This window comes from Meleagris gallopavo, chromosome Z, assembly GCF_905368555.1.
Source record: "Meleagris gallopavo chromosome Z, MGAL_WU_HG_1.1, whole genome shotgun sequence".
Classification (NCBI taxonomy): domain Eukaryota; kingdom Metazoa; phylum Chordata; class Aves; order Galliformes; family Phasianidae; genus Meleagris; species Meleagris gallopavo.
This window is the reverse complement of record NC_139435.1, coordinates 66,322,085-66,343,344: the sequence shown is the minus strand read 5'-3', so window position 1 is coordinate 66,343,344 and position 21,260 is coordinate 66,322,085. Positions and strand designations below refer to the sequence as shown.

General features: G+C 41.2%; 1 protein-coding gene across 1 annotated transcript in view; it reads left to right on the top strand.

The window, feature by feature from the left end:
• Positions 1-349: 349 nt before the first annotated feature.
• The window catches only part of SVEP1 (sushi, von Willebrand factor type A, EGF and pentraxin domain containing 1), a 131,116-nt gene continuing 110,205 nt past the window's right edge, over positions 350-21,260 (top strand). Inside the window, exons 1-2 of the mRNA XM_085212600.1 lie at positions 350-1,029; positions 20,801-21,056. Of these exons, the coding sequence (XP_085068726.1) occupies positions 523-1,029; positions 20,801-21,056 (763 nt within the window). The 5' untranslated portion in view covers positions 350-522. The remainder of the gene's footprint in view (positions 1,030-20,800; positions 21,057-21,260) is intronic.

The window sequence follows — 21,260 nt, the reverse complement described above, 5'->3', positions numbered from 1 at the left end:
ATACTGAGGAGACCTGCAATCAACAGGTTTACCTGGCTGATCGGCGTGCCACAAGTGGATTTTCCTGAGACTGAATTACTGCTTGAAACGGAGCTGACCAGCTAGAGTGATGGTTAATAAGAAATTAGCGAGAGAAATGAGCGGTAACAGCTTAGATAACCGAAGCTGCGCGGCGGCGGGCAAAAGGAGCTCCGGCTCCGGTCCGCGCGTAGCCGGCCACCGCCGGGGCTCCCGTCCCTCCCCACCCCGCCGCCGGGACCCATCGGGGCGGGCCGGGGCGGCGGGGGAGGGCCGGCGGGGCGGGGAGGGAGCCGGGGATGTCGCTCCCGAGCGGCGAGGGGCCGAGAGCGGGGCGGGCACCTCCGCCGCGGGGGAGGCGTCTGCGGCGCGGCCCGCGGGGGGATTAAAGGGCGCGGGTACCTGCGGGGGCCGGCGGCAGGGAGGCCGCCCCGGCGAGGAGTGCGGAGGCGGGAGGTGGGGCGTCGGGGGGCGAGGAACAGCCGCCAGCCGCCGCCGTCCGCGATGTGGCCCCTGGTGGCTCTGTGTTGCTGGGGGGGACTGTCCCTACCGCTGTCCCTGGCGCTGTCGGCGCCGCAGGGCCGGGCGGCGGCCCTCGCCTCGCCCGCCCTCGCCTCGTCCGCCCCGGCGCCGCCGCTGCCCGACACGACGGAGAGCAAAGTGGAGAAGCTGGGCCGCGCCTTCAAGCGCCAGGTGCGGCGGCTGCGTGCGCGCAGCGGGCGGCTGGAGCTGGTCTTCCTGGTGGACGAGTCGTCGAGCGTGGGGCCGGCCAACTTCCTCAGCGAGCTGCGCTTCGTCAAGAAGCTGCTCTCCGACTTCCCCGTGGTGCCCGCAGCCACGCGCGTCGCCATCGTCACCTTCTCCTCGCGCAGCAACGTGGTGCCGCGCGTGGATTACATCTCGCGGCGGCGGCCGCAGCAGCACAAGTGCGCGCTGCTGAGCCGCGAGATCCCCGCCATCGCCTACCGCGGCGGCGGCACCTACACCAAGGGCGCCTTCCAGCAGGCGGCGGTGAGCGCGGGGCGGCGTGCGACGGGAGGCTGCGTGCGGGCGGCGTGGGTGCGAGCCGTCGTGTGGCGACGGGCCGGGCTGTGCTGGAGGAAGGGGGGGAGTTGGTCGTCCGTGCGGAGGTGGTGTGGTGTGAGAGGGGGTATCGTGAGGTCCTTCGTGTGGCGTGTGGTCCTTTCTGTGGAAGAGGCGGTGCGTGGACCTGTGTTTGGCGTTTGTGTGGTGTGTGAGCCTGCCATGTGCTGTGGTGTGTGTGCAGGTAATGGTGGGGTGATTGCAGACTCACAGAGTCGCTGGAGTTGGAAGGGACCCCGGAGGCCATCTAGTTCAACTCCTCTTAATTAAACGGGGGCATCTACAGCTCTGTTAGGTGCTCAGAGACCCGTCCAGCCTGACCTTACTGTCTCCAAGCATGGGGCAGCCACTTGGTCTCTGGACAGTCAGTTCCAGTGCTTCACCACTCTTATCTTCGTTATATCCGGTCTGAAGCTGCTCTATTTTAGTTTGAAACCATTTCCCCTTGTGCTACCACAACAGACCCTGCCCTCCCATCTTTCGTACATCCCTCCTTTAGATGCTGAAAGGATCTTCTGTGTGGCGAGGGTCTGGTGTGTGTCTCTCTGATGGTAGTGTGGTGATGTTTCTTTCCTGTTGTGTGATCCTCTGTGTGGAGGTGGTGCAGTGTGAACATCCATGTAGTGATGGTGTGATCGTCTTTGGTGATGTTGTGTGTGATCCTTCATGAGGCATGGTGGGCTCCTCTATGTGGAGGTGGTATACGACTTTCCCTGTGGCATGGTGTTAAGGGGCACCAGGTCATGTGATGGTGTGGAATGTGGTATAGTCTGGTCAGGGCAGCTCCTTGCCGTTGTTCCATACCACCTGTTCTTTTGGCTCCCCTGTTCTCTGCTGCACTGGAAATGCCTGAAATGCGCTTGGAAGGAGCATGGAGCCAGTGACCTGGTTTCAGAAGTGACAGATATATATGAGTCAGGTTTGGCATGTGCCTTGCTTCTTGGCTGTGGGATGTGTTTCTGCAATAGCTGTCAGCAGTCAGGGATATCTACCTACTGTAGCCAGTTGACTGTTTGAATTGCTAATGACTAGCACAGGTGTCCTCAGGCTGGTGTGTGATAGAAGTGTGTCCAGGAATGCTTCCAGATACTGGAATGGGATCCTTTGTGGTGGTGTTAGGCAGTCCTATGGCACAGCAATGGTGGGGCTGTGCCTGGCATGTGGTGGCACTTTAGAGTGCTGAAGAGGTTTCCCAGTAGTTGGCTGTGGACAGGCGGTCTGCTCTGGAAGCTTTTTTTTACTGGAAGAGACCTGGCTGTTCCTTCCGCTTGGCCTCTGTGTGTCTGATTTCTGGTAGTGAGCTGTAGGTAAGCACTGATAGTATTTACCTTCAGACATCTTATACAGTCTCATTTGGAGTCAGTGAGTGAGCTGCAAGATGCCCATCAGTGTTGGGCTTAAGAAGTTGGTAAAGATATTCTCTTCAGGTTTGGCAGGCGACAAGAATGCCATTTTCCAGTGTGCTTGGAGTTCACATGGAAAACCTCATTTAGGAGGGCATGTTCCTGTGATAGATCTTCATTGTAGAATCAAGATTTGATGCAGATTCATCTCAGGGATGCTGTGTGAAAAAGTTAATGATACAAGCTAAAAATACCCTTATGAACAAAACTTAAGTTGAAGAAACAATGTTTTCTTGGATACAGTCTTGTCTGATCATTCATTTCAAATGAAGTAAACAAAAATTCAATTCAGAAACATACAATTTAGTTTTATGAGTACAGCTATGTGGGCATAACAACACCGCTGTAATTTTACACTCTGGTCTCTGAAGAACATGGGAAGAATAATATTCACATGATAGCAGAGAGCGTTAGAGTAACAAGTTTAAATTTTGCTTGGTTTGCTGACTTCTAGTTGAAGATACTGTCCTGTGGTTTTGTTTAGTGTGTCTTCCTCATCTAAGACAAATTACACCCTCAGGGAACACTCTCCTTTCTAGGACACCCCAGAAAATGACTGTTCTATGTTTAAAATACCACTACTGGAATAAATTTGCAGAAGTATTTTAAGTATAACAAAATTGATGTTCCCTAAGGACTCTTGTACTCTTGTACTGTCGTCTTTTGTTTTTAACTGTCGTCTTTTGTTAGAATAGTAATTATTTTTTTTTTCTTTCACTTTCCTAAAATGTCTCAATTTTATTCATATTCTTTAATGTGGGTTTTCTTGTGCTTCAAACCAGAATTTTCTTTTTTTTGAAAACTAGAAATGTCTGCAAGCCATGACAAACTCCCCAAAATAGTACCGGTTACGTACTTTTGTAACAGAAAATGGAGGAAAGCACATTGTTATAATCATAGAATCATTAAGGTTGGAAAAGACCTCTAAGATCATCTAGTCCAACCATCAACCCATCACTGCCATGCTCACCAACCCACAGTCCCGCAGTGCTATCTTCACATAGCTCCCTAATGTATTCCTAGCGCTCAAGTCTTCATGCAGGTGGGTAGGTCCTAAAGTGATTAACTCAAGTCTGTAACAGTTTTATGAAAAAGTGAGGCAAAGAGAGGGAGATAAGGGAACTGTGAGATTATCAGGGCAGTCAAATGGCTGACCTGGAAGCAGGATGTAGTAAATGAATGTTAGATGTACTTAATGTTTACTTCTCCAGAACCTATGGCAGCAAAACACTACATTGTACATCCCCTGAAAGCAGAGCTACTCAGTTTCACTGACTGTTGCATGGCCAAGCAATGTCTGTCTTCTTCATAAAGGACTTCTTATTGGCTCTGCAATTTTGCATCCCCTCCAAAAGTGCTTTATAGAAGGGTTTCTTGCAGAATTTCTACACTTTATCAGAAGTATCTATGCTCACATACCACACTTTTACTTTCTGGGTGGAATTGTCAAATATGAATCCTACAAGGTACATGGAAAGACATCAGCCAGGAGACAGTATCATGATGAGGAAGGCTGAACTACTATCAGCGACTGGTTTTGTGCCTTTGTTTGTGATTTCATTTAATGTGTGAGCTAGGAAGTGTAAAATACATTTGCTGGTGTAAAAGAGCCTAGTGTTTGTGTTATTTTTCTCAGTAATCAAGGTGTCAGTGTTTCTGCTGTGATAATCTTTGTTCTAGAGCTCCAGGAATTGCAGGTATGGTTTAAGAAAAAAAAAATCAATTTGGCTTTATCTTTGGCTAATGTAAGAGATAGACTTGTTATAATTACAATTTTGCTCTTAAAATTTTGTTCTCTACATCTGTAAGAAATATAGTTAGACCTTATTATTAGCTTGTAAAGTTGGTTGACCTCCTGGCTAACTTTTTCTTGTCTTTGACTACTGCTTTACAGGTTTCTGGTTTTAGCTTCACTTGTTAGCATGTGAGGCAGGCGTACAGAGGAAACTAGGTAACAAAATTAGACCTTCGGAGAGTACCAGTCAAAACCCATGTATCCTGCTCCTGAAATTAGATGATGACATGACATCTACTTTGACATAGCACAAGCTCTACTTTGTGAGGTTGCAGTTAAGTAACAACTATGTGGGAGATGCTTGTTTCTATGTCTTGGCTTCCCAAGATATTAGCACTGACTGAAACTGATGATACTGTCCTCACCTTATGGCCGAAAGCTGTAGCTTGGGTAGAAGTGTAAGCTTCTTTGACAGTATCTTCCATGCAATAAAAGCAAGTATGGATATGTCATTTTAATTTAACTACTCGGTGTATCATAAATGGGGAAGGAGTTACAGCATGAAGTCATTCAAAACTCAGTGTTCAGATCTACAAAACTTCCTTCAGAGAGCATCAGTGCTGTGGCTTCCACTGTTCTATTATTTTTTTAGATTGCGTATCTTAGGAAGAACAGATGTAGGGTTCTGTAGAATATTCTTGGCATAACAAAATACAGCAGTTATTTAGAGATATTAGAATTATGAACTCGTGCAGCAGTCTTTCCACTGATGCATACATAAACAGAAATAATAAGGAAGGGCAGGAAACTAAACACTCATTCAGAACTCTTTGGCTCAGTTTTTCACATAGTTGATGGGATAGTACAACCTATGTGTAGTGGATGTTATGCACATTGTGTACTGTATATTGGAAGCCTGTAGACCTTTTGCAACAGTGAAGAATAGCTGAAGCAGAACTGAAGAAAGTAGGCTTGAGGAAGTGCTGCTGGTGCCATTCAGGGGATACTTCTAAAGTGAAAGTAACTTGGTGAAATGAAGTGCTGAGTTTCCCAGCTGTATATACCTGGCATTCTGTTCTATTCCAAAATCTCAGCACACTCCAGGATTAGATTAAATAGTGTTTCAGTTGGAGCATTTGGTCTTGAGAGGTAACCACTACCAGCAGCACCCAAAGCACCTTTTGGGAGCAGTGTATATTTCTTGCCAGATTAATTATGGAACAGAAATGAGGCACTGCCACAGTGGAGTAGAAGTCAGTGATGCATCTTCAGTGCTTGAGAGTCTAACCATAGTCCCAGTTACATATGTGCTAGCAGAATAAAGAGCGCTTCATTGTTATAGTTCATATGTCCTGAAGCTTCGCTGATAGTTACAGACTCAAAAAAGATGAAAATACAAATGTAAATTACTCCATGTAGCAGCCTGTTGACAAAATAAGTGCTGCTTCTAAGAAGACAGGCTATATTCTGTCTTCCAATGTAACTGAAATAGAATTTATTTATTTTTTTCAATACAGAACTTGGAATTTGTAGTGCTCTTAAACTGAAGTCAGAATTAAAAAAGCCATAGCCCAACCTAAACAGACAAGTTAATTGTTCTAAGCAACTTGGCAAAACAGTCATTCATGAAGGCTTTGGAAGTTGTTCTATGTTCTTGTGATAATTGTTAATTAAAAAACTAGGGGTTTTGCTTTTGAAGTTCAGCCTTGCACCACAGAAGTCAGTAGTGTACTTAAGTGAAAGGTCTGTCATAACACTTACAGACACATCTGACACATCTTCTACTTCTGATTTTATCTTGTCTGTACAAATGAAATCTGACTTTTGTATCTAACCTGATCTTGAGGAGGCATGATAAATGGCCAACCAGTATGTCAGATACAGTCTTCTGTTATCATCCAATTAACAAACATGAAAAATAGCCCTTAAAAGAATGTAAGCACATACCAATTTAGGGTAAACACTGTTAATGCTTATTTAATGCTTGTTTAAATATGTCACAGTGGCTTTGTTTGTTCTATATGTCAGAGGCACAAGACGTGACATTATTACCCTTTGGAGCAGTTCGCTTATAATTCAAATGCATTTTCAAATTCAGTATCTCATTTTGAAATTTAGAAGATATTGACGCAAAAAATTGAAAACAATTTTTAAGTATGTAAGTTGGATGTATTTTTATTTATAAAAAAAAAAAAGTTGTGTTATTGCACTGACAAGATTTGCATTTACAGTCATGTATGTTGCTTACTTACCAGAAGTGAGTTTATGGATGTAAATTCCCGTGGCCTCTGCAAAATCAGCAGCTAGTAATGAGAGAGCAGGAGATCTAGTATACCTTATGGCACTGTTCTCCACATATCAAATGATACCTTCAGTCAGATGGAACTGATGGACTGTTTGACAGGAGTGGGTCTGCATGGGTTCTGATGACAGCCTTGGATTCTGTGTTAAAGGTTACAGTGAAGAAAACAGAAGTCAATCTGGTTTACTCTCTGGTCAGCAGAGCTGGTTGTTAATAACCCCTGAGCAAATTGGGAGTGCAGTTCCTGTCAGCCATCATTAGTGTCAGCTCTAACTCCGCTTTTAATCAGTGTGGTGGCTGTGAAAAGCAGTAGTTGTGCATGCTGCAGTTTCACATAGGTTTTGCTGGCAAGACTAATGAAACAGGGTCAGAGGCAACGTATGGACATCCATACATGGTTCATTGCTATTGAACCTAGCTGAAATAGAGCTACCTTAAAAGTTTATGAAGTAATTCATTTTTCTCTGGCTTATTGGCCAGGACTGGCAGGAAGTTTTATGTGTAATACATACAGGACTAAATGGAGTAACTATTTTCTCTGATGGAAAACTTTTTTCTGAAATTGGTCTGCTTGTGCTTCCAGAATTGTCAGGCATTTTGTTCTAAGTAGAAGTATGTGATTTGGAAGTTTGATATTTAGCAGGTTAGCAATTAATTATCTTCCTTTTAAGTTAAGAGTAATTTTAGTTTTTAAAATGTTGAAGTATGTATCTGAAAGACATACCGCAGGATCTGGAGGAGAGTGCTTGATATTATTTTGACCTGGCAGAGCTGCAGGGAAGACTAAATTGATTGATGTAAGGTGTAGAAGAGACGTAGCCTGCCTAAGGCAGACTCCAGCACCTCAGTCCGGAGTCTTCCGTCCATGTAGAGCTGGATTGTTCCCATGCACAGCACATCAGTATGGCAATTCTAGGTGAGGATCTCTGCAGCATCTCTTTCTCCATTGAGTGTATGGTGCTGCAGATGTGTAAACAGACTTTGTAGCTCCGGATTCTGAACCGAAGTGAGCTCTTAGGTACCCTTTCCTTATTCTTCGTGTTCTTCTTCCTCCAGTGTCCCTAGAAGCAATAGGTTTGGTAGTTCTGATGAAAAGCAAAAAATACTATTGAAGTGGTCTTCAGTTTTTTGTTGCTTTTTTAGAGAATTGGTTTTCATGGTGTGAGAATGTCAACTCTTTAATACTTAGAACTGTGTTCTTTCCCAAACCATGATTTTTATACCACTGGATATACTCCAATAATATGTTAATATGAGTACTAGGGGTAAGTAATAGCAGTGCAGAATATTATATATAAAATAATCGTTATCAAATGGAGTGACTTACAGTATTTCATGCCATGTTTGTGACTTAGTAAAATCTGGTTCAGAAGTTTTCAAGTTACCATCTGTCCTTACTTTTCTGTACATTTTTTGCCTAGAAATTTGCTTATTCATCTTTTTCTGAGAATGACAAACCAGTCCACAAAAGAACTAGAAGATACAGTTCTTTTTGTCTTTTACTTTCAGATGCTCATTGCGGCATATGATTTATTGCTTGTTGCACTGCTGAGAGTTTGGCCAGTGATACTCAAATATGTTTGTGGTTATACACAGCAGAAATAAGAACTTTGAAACTGTGAGATGTAGTCTAAGTCATACTCTCCATGCAAATCTTGAAGTTCTGTGGAAAGTACATCAATTTTTACTAATTTCCTGAGTGGCTGAGTGGCTCAGTCTTTCAAGTCTAAAAAGATGATTATAAGTATATTGTTTCATAGAGAGCTTAATGACTTCCACCTGTAAAGACTCGGTGATGCTATGTGGAGTAGAGTTGAATGATGTAGTGATGGGCAACACTTTCTGACTTTCTCATCTACTTTGAGTAGGAGACTGTGTGTGCACTGCCTTTCAGAAGTAAAGAAGCTTTTACACTGTTTAAGAAAGATCTCAAGGAGCTATGCAAATGGACAAGTGTATTTTAGTAATGGGAGCGATTTTGCTGAGGTGATTGGAAGTAGTCATGTGAAGTCTAGTTCTTGTCCTTGTGAGAGATCCTTTCACTTATTTCACCAGTAGTAGCATATTTTACTCTTGATAATGTTCTTCAGTTGTTATATACCAAACATATAAAGACAGGAGGAAAAAAAAGAGGCTTCCTATAGAAAATGGACAGCTCCTCTGGTGTTTGTTTCGGCACAAAGAAGGCTGTTTTGTTTCTTCTTGCTTTATCCAGCAGGGGACTTGGCTCTACCATTGGGGAAGACCCCATTATGGAATAGTTGTCCCTTGTCTTGCAATTGTGGGCCTACCTCAGACGGCTTTCCTATGTTGCAGATGCTAGTCTAACTGTAATCTTGCAGTTTTCCTTTGATCAGATTTCAACAATTTTCCAGACTTTTATCTCTCGAGAGCTGAAATGGACGTTCCTGACTGGACGAATCTATACAGCACAGTGTTCAGCATCTTTTCTGACCTGTGTTCTGTCAGCCAGCTGAATAGGTGAGGAGAAGAGGAGGTTTGGAATTCCAAAGGGAAATGTACGCCAGTATCTGCTGCGTTGCTTATTTGCTGAGACAAGCCTCTTTTAAAAGGCACTTTTATTATTTACAGCCCAGCATCACAAGCCCTTAGCCATTTCCCAGCATAACACACGGAGGCAGAGAAAAGGTGGGAAACATTGCAGTAGGAATAAAGTCCTATTGATACATTAGCAGAAGTAACAAAGCAATGAAATAAACTTTTCACCACTATAATATGTGGGTTATTTTTTGGTAAATGTTTCAAGAATAGAGTTAATTTTTCCTGAGAAAATAATTTTCTGTCCTCCTCTCTGAGAGCCTTTGCCAGAGTGGCCCAGTACCTCTGATCCTCATTCTTTAAAGTTAGTATCTCTGCAGGGAAGTATGTTTTATCATGTTTCCCCCAGAGGCACAAAGCCAAACGAGAAACATCACTAAGTAATTCATTGATGTCCAACCTTTCGGCTTGCCTGGGCAGCTTTGAGTGAAGAGGGATTGTCTTGGGCCACATATACATAGGGCACTCTGAAAGTAATGCCTCCTATTTATTTCCATGAGAATTACAGGACATACAAGAGCACAGTAACTCTTTTTAATAGAGCAAGTTCTCAGCTACAAGGCACTGTTTTTCATCATAGACATCACCATCAACTCTGCATTTTCGCCAGCAATGAACAGGGGCCTGCATGCCATGCTTGTACCAGTCTGCACCAGTGGAGGTAATTGCTGTCACTGTTGCCACTACTGAAATACACCCCACTTTGCCTCATTATGCTCACATTCACTGTTTCATCTCCACAAATGTTCAGCATTGATGAATGGAGGAATTCAGTGACACACTTTTGCTTCATCCACACTTCCATGTCAGTGTTATGTCAGAGTACCCCTCTGCTGCCATCTGTCTCATGGCAACAAAATATAACAGGATATTGTTGGGAAGGTTCAGCCCCCACTGCCATATCACCAACATCCACAGGTCAGATCACCATCTGACGTCACAGGTCATATCACCATACCACAGGCCAGAATCATAGAATAGTAAGCATTACTTTCAGAATTTTAAAATGTATAATACATGTAATGTAGCTAAGTAACAAAACATATTTTTAATATTTTTTGTTAAAAAATGAGAGCAACAAAACCATACTACTAGTGGATATGTGACCTCTCTTTTTGTGACACTAATGTATCAGTCTGCTTCAGTGGAAGTAGCTACAATTCTTAGAGAGCTCTGGAGGTGTTCATCTGAGATTTTTGATGAACTTTTTTTTCTGTGCTTCACTCTTGAAAGTAGTTGTACGCCAATGAACGTACTGCCAAAAGCAATGACATGAATAGGACGTGACAGTGAAGAGAGGGATATTTCTCTCTGATAAGAGGGAGATTATGAAAGTTCAGTAGAGATACATGATCAGGATTTTGAGTTGAATATCTGACTGTAAGTCTATACGTTTGAAAATGTGCAGATCATGTATTCATGTGGACTGAAATTGGAGTCAAAGACATACAGAAAAAATGACAAGTTTTTGGTAATATTGAAACCTGTCCTCAAGTTGATTTATTTATAAAGGAATGGCTGCCTGTTTTTTTTCTGCTCACAGGACTGTGTTCAGGCAATATATTAAAATGAATAAACAGATTTTCTATCGCATGAGTTGGCACAGCACTGTGCCCTGGTTTTAGGCCAGGTCAGTTTGATAGCACACTAATGTTTGTTTGCTGCTGGGTGATGTGTGTGCACACAGGGCTGGGCTGAGCCACTCAACAGGAAGAGCTGCCATCATGATGCTGTGGGGTAGGTGGTGGCCACACTGTGAGCTGTGCCAGGCTGCAGGTTGGATGTGCCTGGAGTAATTTGTTCCTCGAACTGGGAAGTACAGTCATTACAGTTTTGAAGAGGTCAGAATGAAAGTAATTGTTTTATTTATAATACTTTCTTCAACCTTACAAGAGGCTTTTCCAGCAAAATAAAAATGTTAGAATATCATGTTGGTGATACTTCCTGATATGTTCCTCCACATAAATATTCAGTGTGTAATACTCTGTGGACAATCTGTGACACATTTTTGCTTCTGTCCTCTAGTTCCACCTGTTACTGGAATTTAAGCATTTTGCATGCAACACAGAATGCTTATGGCTTGGAATTTAGCTCTGGAAATTAGAGCAGTGTTGCTCTTCAGCTAACGGCAATAGCAAACTTTAACTCTTGAAAAACATGCTCCTGGCAAAATCAGAAAGATGTTCTGCTAACAGAGAGATCAGGTTGGTCAAAATTTGGTATTTGACCTTGTTGTTGTCCTTCCTCCTTTTTCCCAGTCTTTCCTGGTAAAAGGATTTGAAGTAAGACCCGAACAGCAAGTCTGGAGTGTTAAAATTCTCAAACAAAGCCTCTTCGTGTGACCTCGTCCCTATTCAAGTTTTTGAGCTACTTCTCTATGAAGTGAGCACAATTAAAAACAAAACACTGTGTTAAAATTGTTATTCCAACTGGTTTGTAGTCTCTCTGGTAACTTCAGCCAGGAAGATGAAGAACCTCCTTGAATCTGACAGGCAACCTGTAAAAAGCTTTAGCATTTAGGCAGTGTAATTTGTTAAACAGATGAGCAGTGAAGCAGGGTGTCCAGTTGTATGCCCTGTATCTGTACCAAATACTCCCACACACTCCATCAGGCTGAGACAGCTCTTACAAGTGACAGCCATATGTTCATGTTGCTTGATTACAGCAGTCCTGGAAGAAAGTAAGATTTTCGGAAGATAATTTATCAGTGACAGCTGACAGTAGATGAGACAGGTCAGGAAGGGTGCTTGTCATGTTGGTAATAATTACTTGGTTCAGCTTTTTTAGAATAATGAATGTTTAAAACAAGCACAGAAAAAATATGTATACTTGGCAGATGCACCAGTCAATAGTGGTGTGGATTCTTGGTCTGAAAATACATGAAGATTAATTAAGTATTCAGTAAAGTATTTAAGAGCATTTTTTATTACTAGCAGAAGACCAGAGCATACTATGGAAATCACATAACATCTTGATTGTATTAGTAATAGCAGTTGCTCAGAGAGAAAGATAATTAGGATTTTATATGTTTCAAATGTAACTGAGGTCTGTTAGCAAGACAGTGATTTGAATATAACACACAGCATAGCAGTGTACAAGGCCTGCAGCAGCTGTTCACATTCCTAAGTAATTTGTTGATAAAATTTATACGGCACCAAGAGCTGAGGAAATAGTTGTGTATATAATGTCTTCTAATGTCCAATTCAGAAGACTTCAGTGTGATGTGTTAGTTGTTTCCTGGTAAGTAGGTGCATTCTGTTTTTTCTAGTTTGGAACTCAAAATTGCAAACCACCTGAATTTTCAAAGTCAGCAGACCCAACAGTCCCAGCACTTGTGTGGAGCTGAATCTGGGTCAAAAAGATAATGTGGTAGCTCCTGTGGCTGTGAAAACAATGGTGATTTGTGAATGGTTTGGGGGGTTTTTTGATGGTGGGGGAATAAATAGCCTTTAGGCAATCTGAATATGATTGTCTTGAAGTGAATAGCTTTGCTGACTGAGATAGGAGGGATTTCTCCATTTTTAAAACTGTACAAAATGCATGTTATCACTTTTTAACTGTGCAGCAGTATTTGAACTGTTGAAAATGCAACACAAATGTTACAAGCAGAATCCATTTCCATAAAAGGATTAAATAAGGTTAGAAATAAACACTAAGAACTGGAATTCAGATATTCTTCTCATATCACTAAACCACAGAATCGCTGAATTGTTGTGGTTGGACAGACCTCTGGAGACCATCTGGTCCAGCTTCCCTACCCAGAAAGGGAACAAAATCAGATTACTCAGGTCGTTGTCCATTTGGGTTTTGAATACATCCAAGAATGGACACTATAGCCTCTCTGGAAAATCTCTTTCAGTTATTGACCACCCATAAGGACTATTTTCCTCTTTAAGTGGAATTTCCTGTGTTCCAGTTTGTGCCTGTAGCTTCTCATTTGCACCTCGTGCTGCTACTGAGAGGATTCTGGCTCTGCATTTTTACAAAGATACATGAAAAAATACAACTTACTTTCTTAGTTAAGATTCTTGCACTGCGTTATTTGCAAAATGTTCTAAAGTTCTTTCTAAAATACGTAGAAATCACATCTAATTTGGAAAAATTAGAAGAATGAAGGAAAGGTGGTTCCATACAGAGAATGTAATATTGCATAAAGAACAGATGAAATTTGAAGATATGATGAAGAAGGATAGGAAAGACAGAAAGCTACATGCACAGATTGTGCACATGATTTTGTTGCAGAAATGAATAGTGAGAAAATAATTTACAGAGATAGTACATTGTTTCTGAAGTACTGTTACTGAAGTACTTGTTATTACTGAAATGAAAGTCAGTGTAATGCAAGGCTGGACCATCTCAACATCGCTTCATTTTAAGTATTTATTATTTTTGTTTGTTATTTTCTTCCTTTTAGTTGCGGTACTGTTTAAATACACAGATTCACTCTTTGAAGGCATGTCTTTTCTCTGAATTTTGAATGCAGTTTCTGCTAGGTGAATATTCAGAGAAAATTCCACAAATAATTGCTTACATATAAGTGACAGCTCATTCTCTGGAGTTTATGAAGCAGTGCAGAAGTAAGCGATGAAAGGCACAATTGGAAAGCAAAATCTCATGAAGCATTTTTAGTTATTGTCTTGAAAAGGGCAAGAAAACCTAAAGAGAGGATAAAATCTGAGTGGAACAGTGTAGCAGTGTACAATGACCGAACGAGATGGTGGAGAAAGAAGACGTTTGTGGCGTTAGAGAGGAAGCATAGGAGATATACCAGCTCTTCTGTGAACAGGGATAATATATACACGATGATACAGGGAACGATATTCATGGTCTTCCTAGCTCTGCATTAGTCCTGTGAATTTACCAACCTTTTGGGGATTTCCCAGGATTTGCTGATGAGATGCCTCAACTCCATCAACAGAGTCGATCTCAGTACAGATTTTTTTTCCCCATTTCTGAATATTCATTTAGATAAAGTTTTATTGCCAAGCTTTGACTTTTTGCCTGCAAGAAGAATGAGAGCAGAGGAATCTTAAAACTCAGAGTGAGCTTCATAGAAGGATTTTTGCATTGCCATTTCCCTTTGTGAATGGCATGCAGATCCCCTTCTGAACCTATCCCTAAAAAATTAAGACATACTGTATTTGAAATTATAAATTATCAAATCTGTGTAGTGCTTTGTATAGTGAAACATAATTTATTTATTTTAATAGAAATGTATTAGTGACTTTATTATTTTCAAGTTAGCGATATTATTAACTGGATGTTATTTATTTTGTAGTGAATAAGTGATCCTCTGAGAAAAGAGTCATCTAGTTCTATTGAGTACTCTTCCCATGGTTTGTAGCTTCTCTGTAATTCCTGGGGTGATAGCACGTTCATTGTAAGTGGTTTACTGGTACAGCAGAGATAAATGGCTCAGTAATGGAGGGTTTTCTTTTTCACTTCTGAGGTACAGTGATGGATCTTCCTGGCCTACAATGTGTAACATTCACTTTGTAGGCCTTAGGTTATTCCCTACATGGTGTACAAAGAGCAGTGTAGTTAATGCTTGGATAATATGATTTTGAAAGCTAGGTTCCAACTTAAACCTTTTAAGACAGGCTTCCCCTGGCAAGGATACCGGGGCTGACTGATGCTAGCAGTTAGCAATGGCTTAGTTTGTGGAGTGAGACAGATTGACCCATTTCGGTTTGTTTCCCTGTAGACTGATATATGAATTGCAAATTCTCTACGGTAAAAATCCTCTTTAAAAGACAGATACTGAATAAGGACAGGGATTAGGCACAAGATCAAATGTTTATGGATTAGATGCAGAACATGTAATTGAGGCAGTAACAAAGAACCTTGACACTCTCATTGCTGTGGCACTTCAATGGCTGACAGGTCTTTGGTTGATGAGCATGGGATGCTGCTCATCCCATGATTGTGTATTACAAACTTTATACCAATATTAGAAGCACAGAATTTTGAGTTTTAGATGTTTTTGTGACTGTACTGCTGAGAGTTTAATTTTGCATTGGAGTAGTGAATTTCTAGAGCAGAATTTTGTACGATAACTTTCTATTGCACAAGACTTCATTTTTTTTAATTTTAAGGGCTGTTACTGGCACAGAGGAAATGTCAAGTCTGCCAGCTATTTGTACACACTAAACAGAGATTGTATGCAGTACAGATGGTTATAATGCTAATGTGAAAAAAATGTTCTATTTGAGATCTGCAAGAATTGCTGAAACTGACTGATCAGTCCTGTGAGGAAAGCATAGACGGGCAGGAAGTAGAACAGTCAAAGAGGCTGATAGAAAAGTGGCCCAATGAATTACTTTGCAATTATCAAAACCATTGTTTTCATTTGTTTGCACTTATCCCTTATCGATTTATAGTCATGATCCAATGGGCCATGCTCTCAATTAAACTGGTCATTCAGCACTTTATTTTCATTTATGGCTGGTGCTTAGTTTGATGTTAAAATCAGAAGCATATGTGGATCTTCATACAGGAGAAGTAGGTGTTTGGGGTCCTTTCAACTTCCCAGTACTGTTCAGTGGGTTCTTAAGTTTTATTTATTGAAGAACCTTAAAATTTATGAAGGGACCTTGTCATGGAAGAAAAAAACTAAAAAGCAGCCTTATGTAGATACCAACCATGAAGTTGATGAGGACTGGCTAAATACATGACATCATTTTTGTGTGTGCTTGCAAGTTGAGGGCTTAAGTGAACATATGTTTTAAAACAGACAAAATTTCTAGGGGAAAAAAAATGGCTTTCAAAAGGACTTTCTGGAGAGGAAAGGTGTTTTGGGGTAGAGGAAAGTGAGTTGATGTTGAAGAAAGCAAAAAATCACAGAATCACAGAATGCCTCGAGTTGAAAGAGACGCAGAAGTGCCATGGGGTCCAACCCCCGGCTCCACACACCACCATCCTTTGGGGCACAACCTTTCCCTGACTCCCTGACCATCCCTTGGCACTGCTCCTATGAGAGCTGCAGCGGCCATGAGGCCTCCCCTCAGCTCCTCTGCTCTTGGCTGAGCAAACCAAGGAGCCACAGCCGCTCCTTGCACCTCTTGTTCTCCAGACACTTCTCCAGCTCTGTAGCCCTTCTTGTCACAAATACAGAGAGAAGGAGTGGAGTGATGCAGCTCTGTGGTGACTGCATAAAGCTACGACTTTTAAGAAGGTTTGTGACAGCAAGCTGTTATTTGGGTTGTTAGCTGCTGTGGGTGGTGACGTGTTCTTTGTGCCACTGTACTCTCGCAGAAAGTAGCAAAATACTAACTGGGCCACCAGACATATACAAATGATATAAAAATAGATGTATGTATATTTTTCTTTTTTTTTTTTTCCCCTTCAATGTTGGATGTTTCTTTCTCTTGTTCTTTTCCTCTACTCTGTTGTACAGCAGGGATTACGTGTCTGGAGTTACAGCTGCAGCAGTTGAGGGCCAAGGTGGTCAGTGGCCTTGATTTGATTTCTAGGATCAGTCCTATCTGTCTGTCACTTCCTGCTTTTGGTTCCTCTGCTTGCATCTGTTGGTGCCTACATGTTTAAGTAGCAGTAGAATGGCTTCACTCCCCCTTGCCACCAGCTGTACTTGTGGTTGCCTTTGACCGAATTGCTGCCCCAGAGGAGTTGCCTTTTCAGATGTAAAGAGCAGAAGAGCTATTAATTTCTTCCCATATCCCAGACTCATACAGCTAAAGAATATTTTCCCCTCAAAACAAGTATTTTCCCAATATTACCCATTTAATAACTTTCATTTTTTGAAGGGTAGGCTGTTGCTTATGGAACCTACAGCCAGGGAACATTTCTTGGTCTCCTGGGAAAACACAGAGCATTTGTGTATTTTTCACAGCAGTTTCTGGAGGTTCTAGTTTTGTGGAGCAGAGATTCTTGTTAATTTTCTGATAAAAAATTAAATGGTCCTTTCTGAGATGGGAGTTGCTTTGTCTAGAATACTAAGAGTCTATCAGCTAGCTTGTTTACTGACCATGCTGACATGTCTGTGAGTTTGTGAAAAGTATGGAGATTTGGTTGCTACCTATTATGAGCGTGACTTGGTAAAAAAAAGAATGCCATGTGTAATGCTGTCTGCTAATTACATATGCAGAGTTCATGCACTTTTGTCCTATGCACAGAGGGAAACAGTGCTGAAAAGGCATTGATGAAATTGCAAAGACAGGTCCTGCCAAAACAAGGTCCTGTTCAATAAGGCCAAGCCCAAGGTGCTTGCACTTGGGCCAGGGCAATCCCAGGTATTTATACAAACTGGGAGAAGATCTCCTTGAGAGCAGCCCTGCAGAGAACGACTTGGGTGTCTTGGTGGATGAGAAGCTGGACATGAGCCAGCAGTGTGTGCTTGTCACCTGGAAGGCCAACTGTGTTCTGGGCTGCATTAAAAAAGGGGTGGCCAGCAGGGAGAGGAAGGTGATTGTCCCCCTCTGAAGATCTTGTGAGGCTTCATCTGCAGTACTGTGTCCAGGCCTGGGGCTCCTAGTACAAGAAAGATGCAAAGCTCTTGGAGTGGATCCAGAGGAGAGCCACTAAGATGATCAGAGGGCTGGAGCACTTCTCCTATGAGGAAAAGTTGAGGGAACTGGGCTTGTTTAGCTTGGAGAGGAGAAGGCTCCGGGGAAACCTCATTGTGACCTTCCAACATTAGAAAGGAGCATGTAAACAGGAGGGGCTGTTTCCATGGGTGGATCATGATAGAACGAGGGGCAATGGTTTTAAACTGAGACAGGAGGTTCAGGTTAGATAATAGGAGGAAATTTTTCACCTAGAGGGTGGTGACACACTTAAGCAGGTTGCCCAAGGAGGTTGTGGACGTCTCGTCCCTGGAGGCATTCAAGGCCAGGCTGGATGTCGCTCTGGGCAGCCTGGTCTGGTGCACATAGCAGGGAGTTGAAACTAGATGATCATTGTGGTCCTTTCTGTGATTCTACAAAAATGAAGCTTTTTTTCCCTCTTTGATACGTGTTCCAACATAATCATGAGTTGAAATGATATTCTGCTAGAACAAGATGCTCGTGAGTGGGATCTTCCAAGAATTGCACTAGCAGTCTCCAGAATGTCCCTTCACCCTCTGAAAGTTGTGTTTTTTAACTCAGTCCACCAGTTTCAGATTATGGAGTGTTTTGATTTGTTTTTTTTTTCCATGGTCTGGTAGAAGCCTACCTTTTTATCATATGACTTGCAGATTGAAAATTAATTCTGCTCAGAGGCACTACAGTTGCAAAAAACAAGAAAATGCAGTTGGAACATATGTTTTTCCTCATCATGTTTTCAAAAATAAAAGCCGTTTTTACTGAAACAAACATTTCACTTGAGACAAACATCCTGGGTGGAAAATTTCAGCCTGAATCATTAACAGATTGATAGAAGCGTAAGTTGCTTACATTCAGATTTAAAATAGCATGGTTAATAGTAAAAAAGTTAATTATATTTGTTAACTTAAAAATGACACAATATTCTCAACCTACAATTCTGCTTATTTTATAGCATCTACTTTAAAACACAGGCATTTATATTTTTGAAATTGAGGCATTTATATTTTTTCTTACTATTTATCTTCATAATGTCTTTTCCTCCATCTTTATCTTCCTGATCCTTTTCATTCTGGCTTTTTACTTTATTCTGATTTTCCAATTACGACTTAAAAAATGGAGAACAGAGGATTTGGTTTGCAAAGGATTTTGTCTGCAAGAGAATTTGGTTTCATTCCCCTTAAGTTTTACATACCACCAGTAGTAGAATCCACCCCAGCTGCAGCATTTTCTTGGTAGTGTTTCAGACCACAGTGCCAATGGTTTCTGCTTTGACTTATGGTACACGTTGTTATTCTGTTTTTGAAATCCACCTGAAATGAAGGAATTGCAAAATCAAAATCAAGTTGTTCTGAAATTTAGGTAGGCTTAGTGAAAAAGATTGTAAAATCTCAGCAGGTCGTTTGGACTGGTATAGCTTGTGATCTAAAATCCAGACAGGTTTTATTTTATAAGTCTGACTTTCAGAATTTGTTATGAATCCTAACTCTGTTCATGCCTGCTGAATATATGATGCCATAGGAAACTCTAGTGATTATTGTCACTTTACAGGTTTTGTTTTTTATCAGTAAAATCGCAGTTACTGCAGGATCAAGTTTTCTAGTATAGTTTTGCTGGGAGTGGAGACTCCGTGCCTTGAGGGGCATGCTGAGGGTGCCTTTAGAGAAGCAACCCATCTTGTCATTCTTTTGAAGTAGATATAATAAATTCTTTCTTTTTTATTTGTAATTTGTTAGCCTGTCAATGACTTGAGAACATGTTTCTAACCAGTCCTATGTTCTTGTCTGTTTCTGAAACTTCTCTACATAAGGTAGGCTTATGAAGCCTCATCAGGGTAGGTGTATTTTTGCATTCTACATCAGAAATCCAGGGCACTTTATTTTCAGGACTGTTGTTCCTATTGGTTTCAGTACCTTTTCCTTCTTACCCATATATGTGTATACACATGCTCTGTGACATGTTCTCTGCTGATGTATCTATGCTGTTAAATTGCTTGTGGGCTTACTGGGTGTAAATCAGCCTCTTCTATCTGCTTTGTATAAAAAGAGAATGATACAGTCACTATTTGTCTTCCAGAAATTCAGTGGATTTCAGTTTTTAAAAAAGGAAATGGTAGAGGGAAGGTGGGAAGGAGTATGTAGAGAGACAAAATTTCCAGTGGAGGCTTTAGCCCCTGACAGTTTATTCATGTGAAAAGTTATTGTTGTGTGTAAGAGATTTTTCCAAGATCTGTATATATATTGAGAGAGAGAGAGAGAGAGAAGAGAGAAAGAGAGAGAGAGAGATACACATATATACATATATATCTATACGTGTATATCTATATATAGATAGATAGATATGTGAATATGTGAGTATCTTTATATATAGATATGTATGTGTATATATGCTTTTGACTAATTCTTCTACTACTGTTGATATTTGCTGTTGATATGTTGATCTCTACATTTTTTTCTAATACATTGGTGGCTTTTTTGAGTGAAATAACGTTTATTGAAAACAAAATTGTTTCTCTTATTTATCCCTTACAAACTGTAGAGGATTTGTCCACAGTCCACATACTGAAAGCCACAATAATGAGAGTGGGTATGCTACCATTTGCAGTATACTTTCATGGTATGGTTTGATGAGTTTTTCACTTTCCTGCATGGCAAAACTAGCAAGGTTGGAACCAAGTGGCTTTCATGTGTTGAACAGAAAGACATTGACCAGCTTGCCAGCTGATATACATTCGTGTCATACCCGCGGCACTGAGATGGTTGGTAGCATCTGAACTTTTGTCCTCAGGGTATCACAATAGATTCTCAATATATCCATTCAAACTTCAGACCAAGTTGCGAAAAGACTGATCAGGCTTGGTTTTGTGTGATGCATGATTGACTTGTCCAGTCAATATGAAAGTGTCTCATTTCAGATGATGTCGTGATTTCACAGTTGTGATAAGGCAGACTTCGTCCATCTGAAGTGTGAGTCAGTGTTTAACATTGTCTAACCACAATACTGTTTGTAGATTATTTTTCTTTGCTATGATAAGTAGCCTGCAAAGATTTAAATTAGCTGTGCAAGCTAAGTGAAAGGAGCTGAACTGTTAGGAAAGCAGTATTCAAACCAATGGCTGACAACACTTTTCTGAGGTGTACCATTTCATTTTCTCTTTTAGCAAATACTGCGACATGCCCGTGGGAATTCCACAAAGGTGATATTTCTCATTACTGATGGATATTCCAATGGTGGAGACCCAAGACCAATTGCAGCATCCTTGCGTGAATTTGGAGTGGAGATCTTCACCTTTGGGATATGGCAGGGGAATATCCGAGAACTGAATGACATGGCTTCCCATCCAAAAGAAGATCATTGTTACCTTCTTCACAGTTTTACCGAATTTGAAGCTCTGGCACGCAGGGCTCTTCATGAAGGTATTGACTTCAGAAGTCCTACAGAGAACATAGAGCTAAATATAAAGGTCTCCAGTACTGTCTTGTAACTGCACTTCATGTAGTATAGATTTCTTTTTTTTTTTCCTCTAACTTTCTAATAAAGATGCTCATTCGTCAGGCAAAATGATTAACTATTAATTTAACTAATTAACCTAAATTCTCTTCATTGGTATATCTGTACTT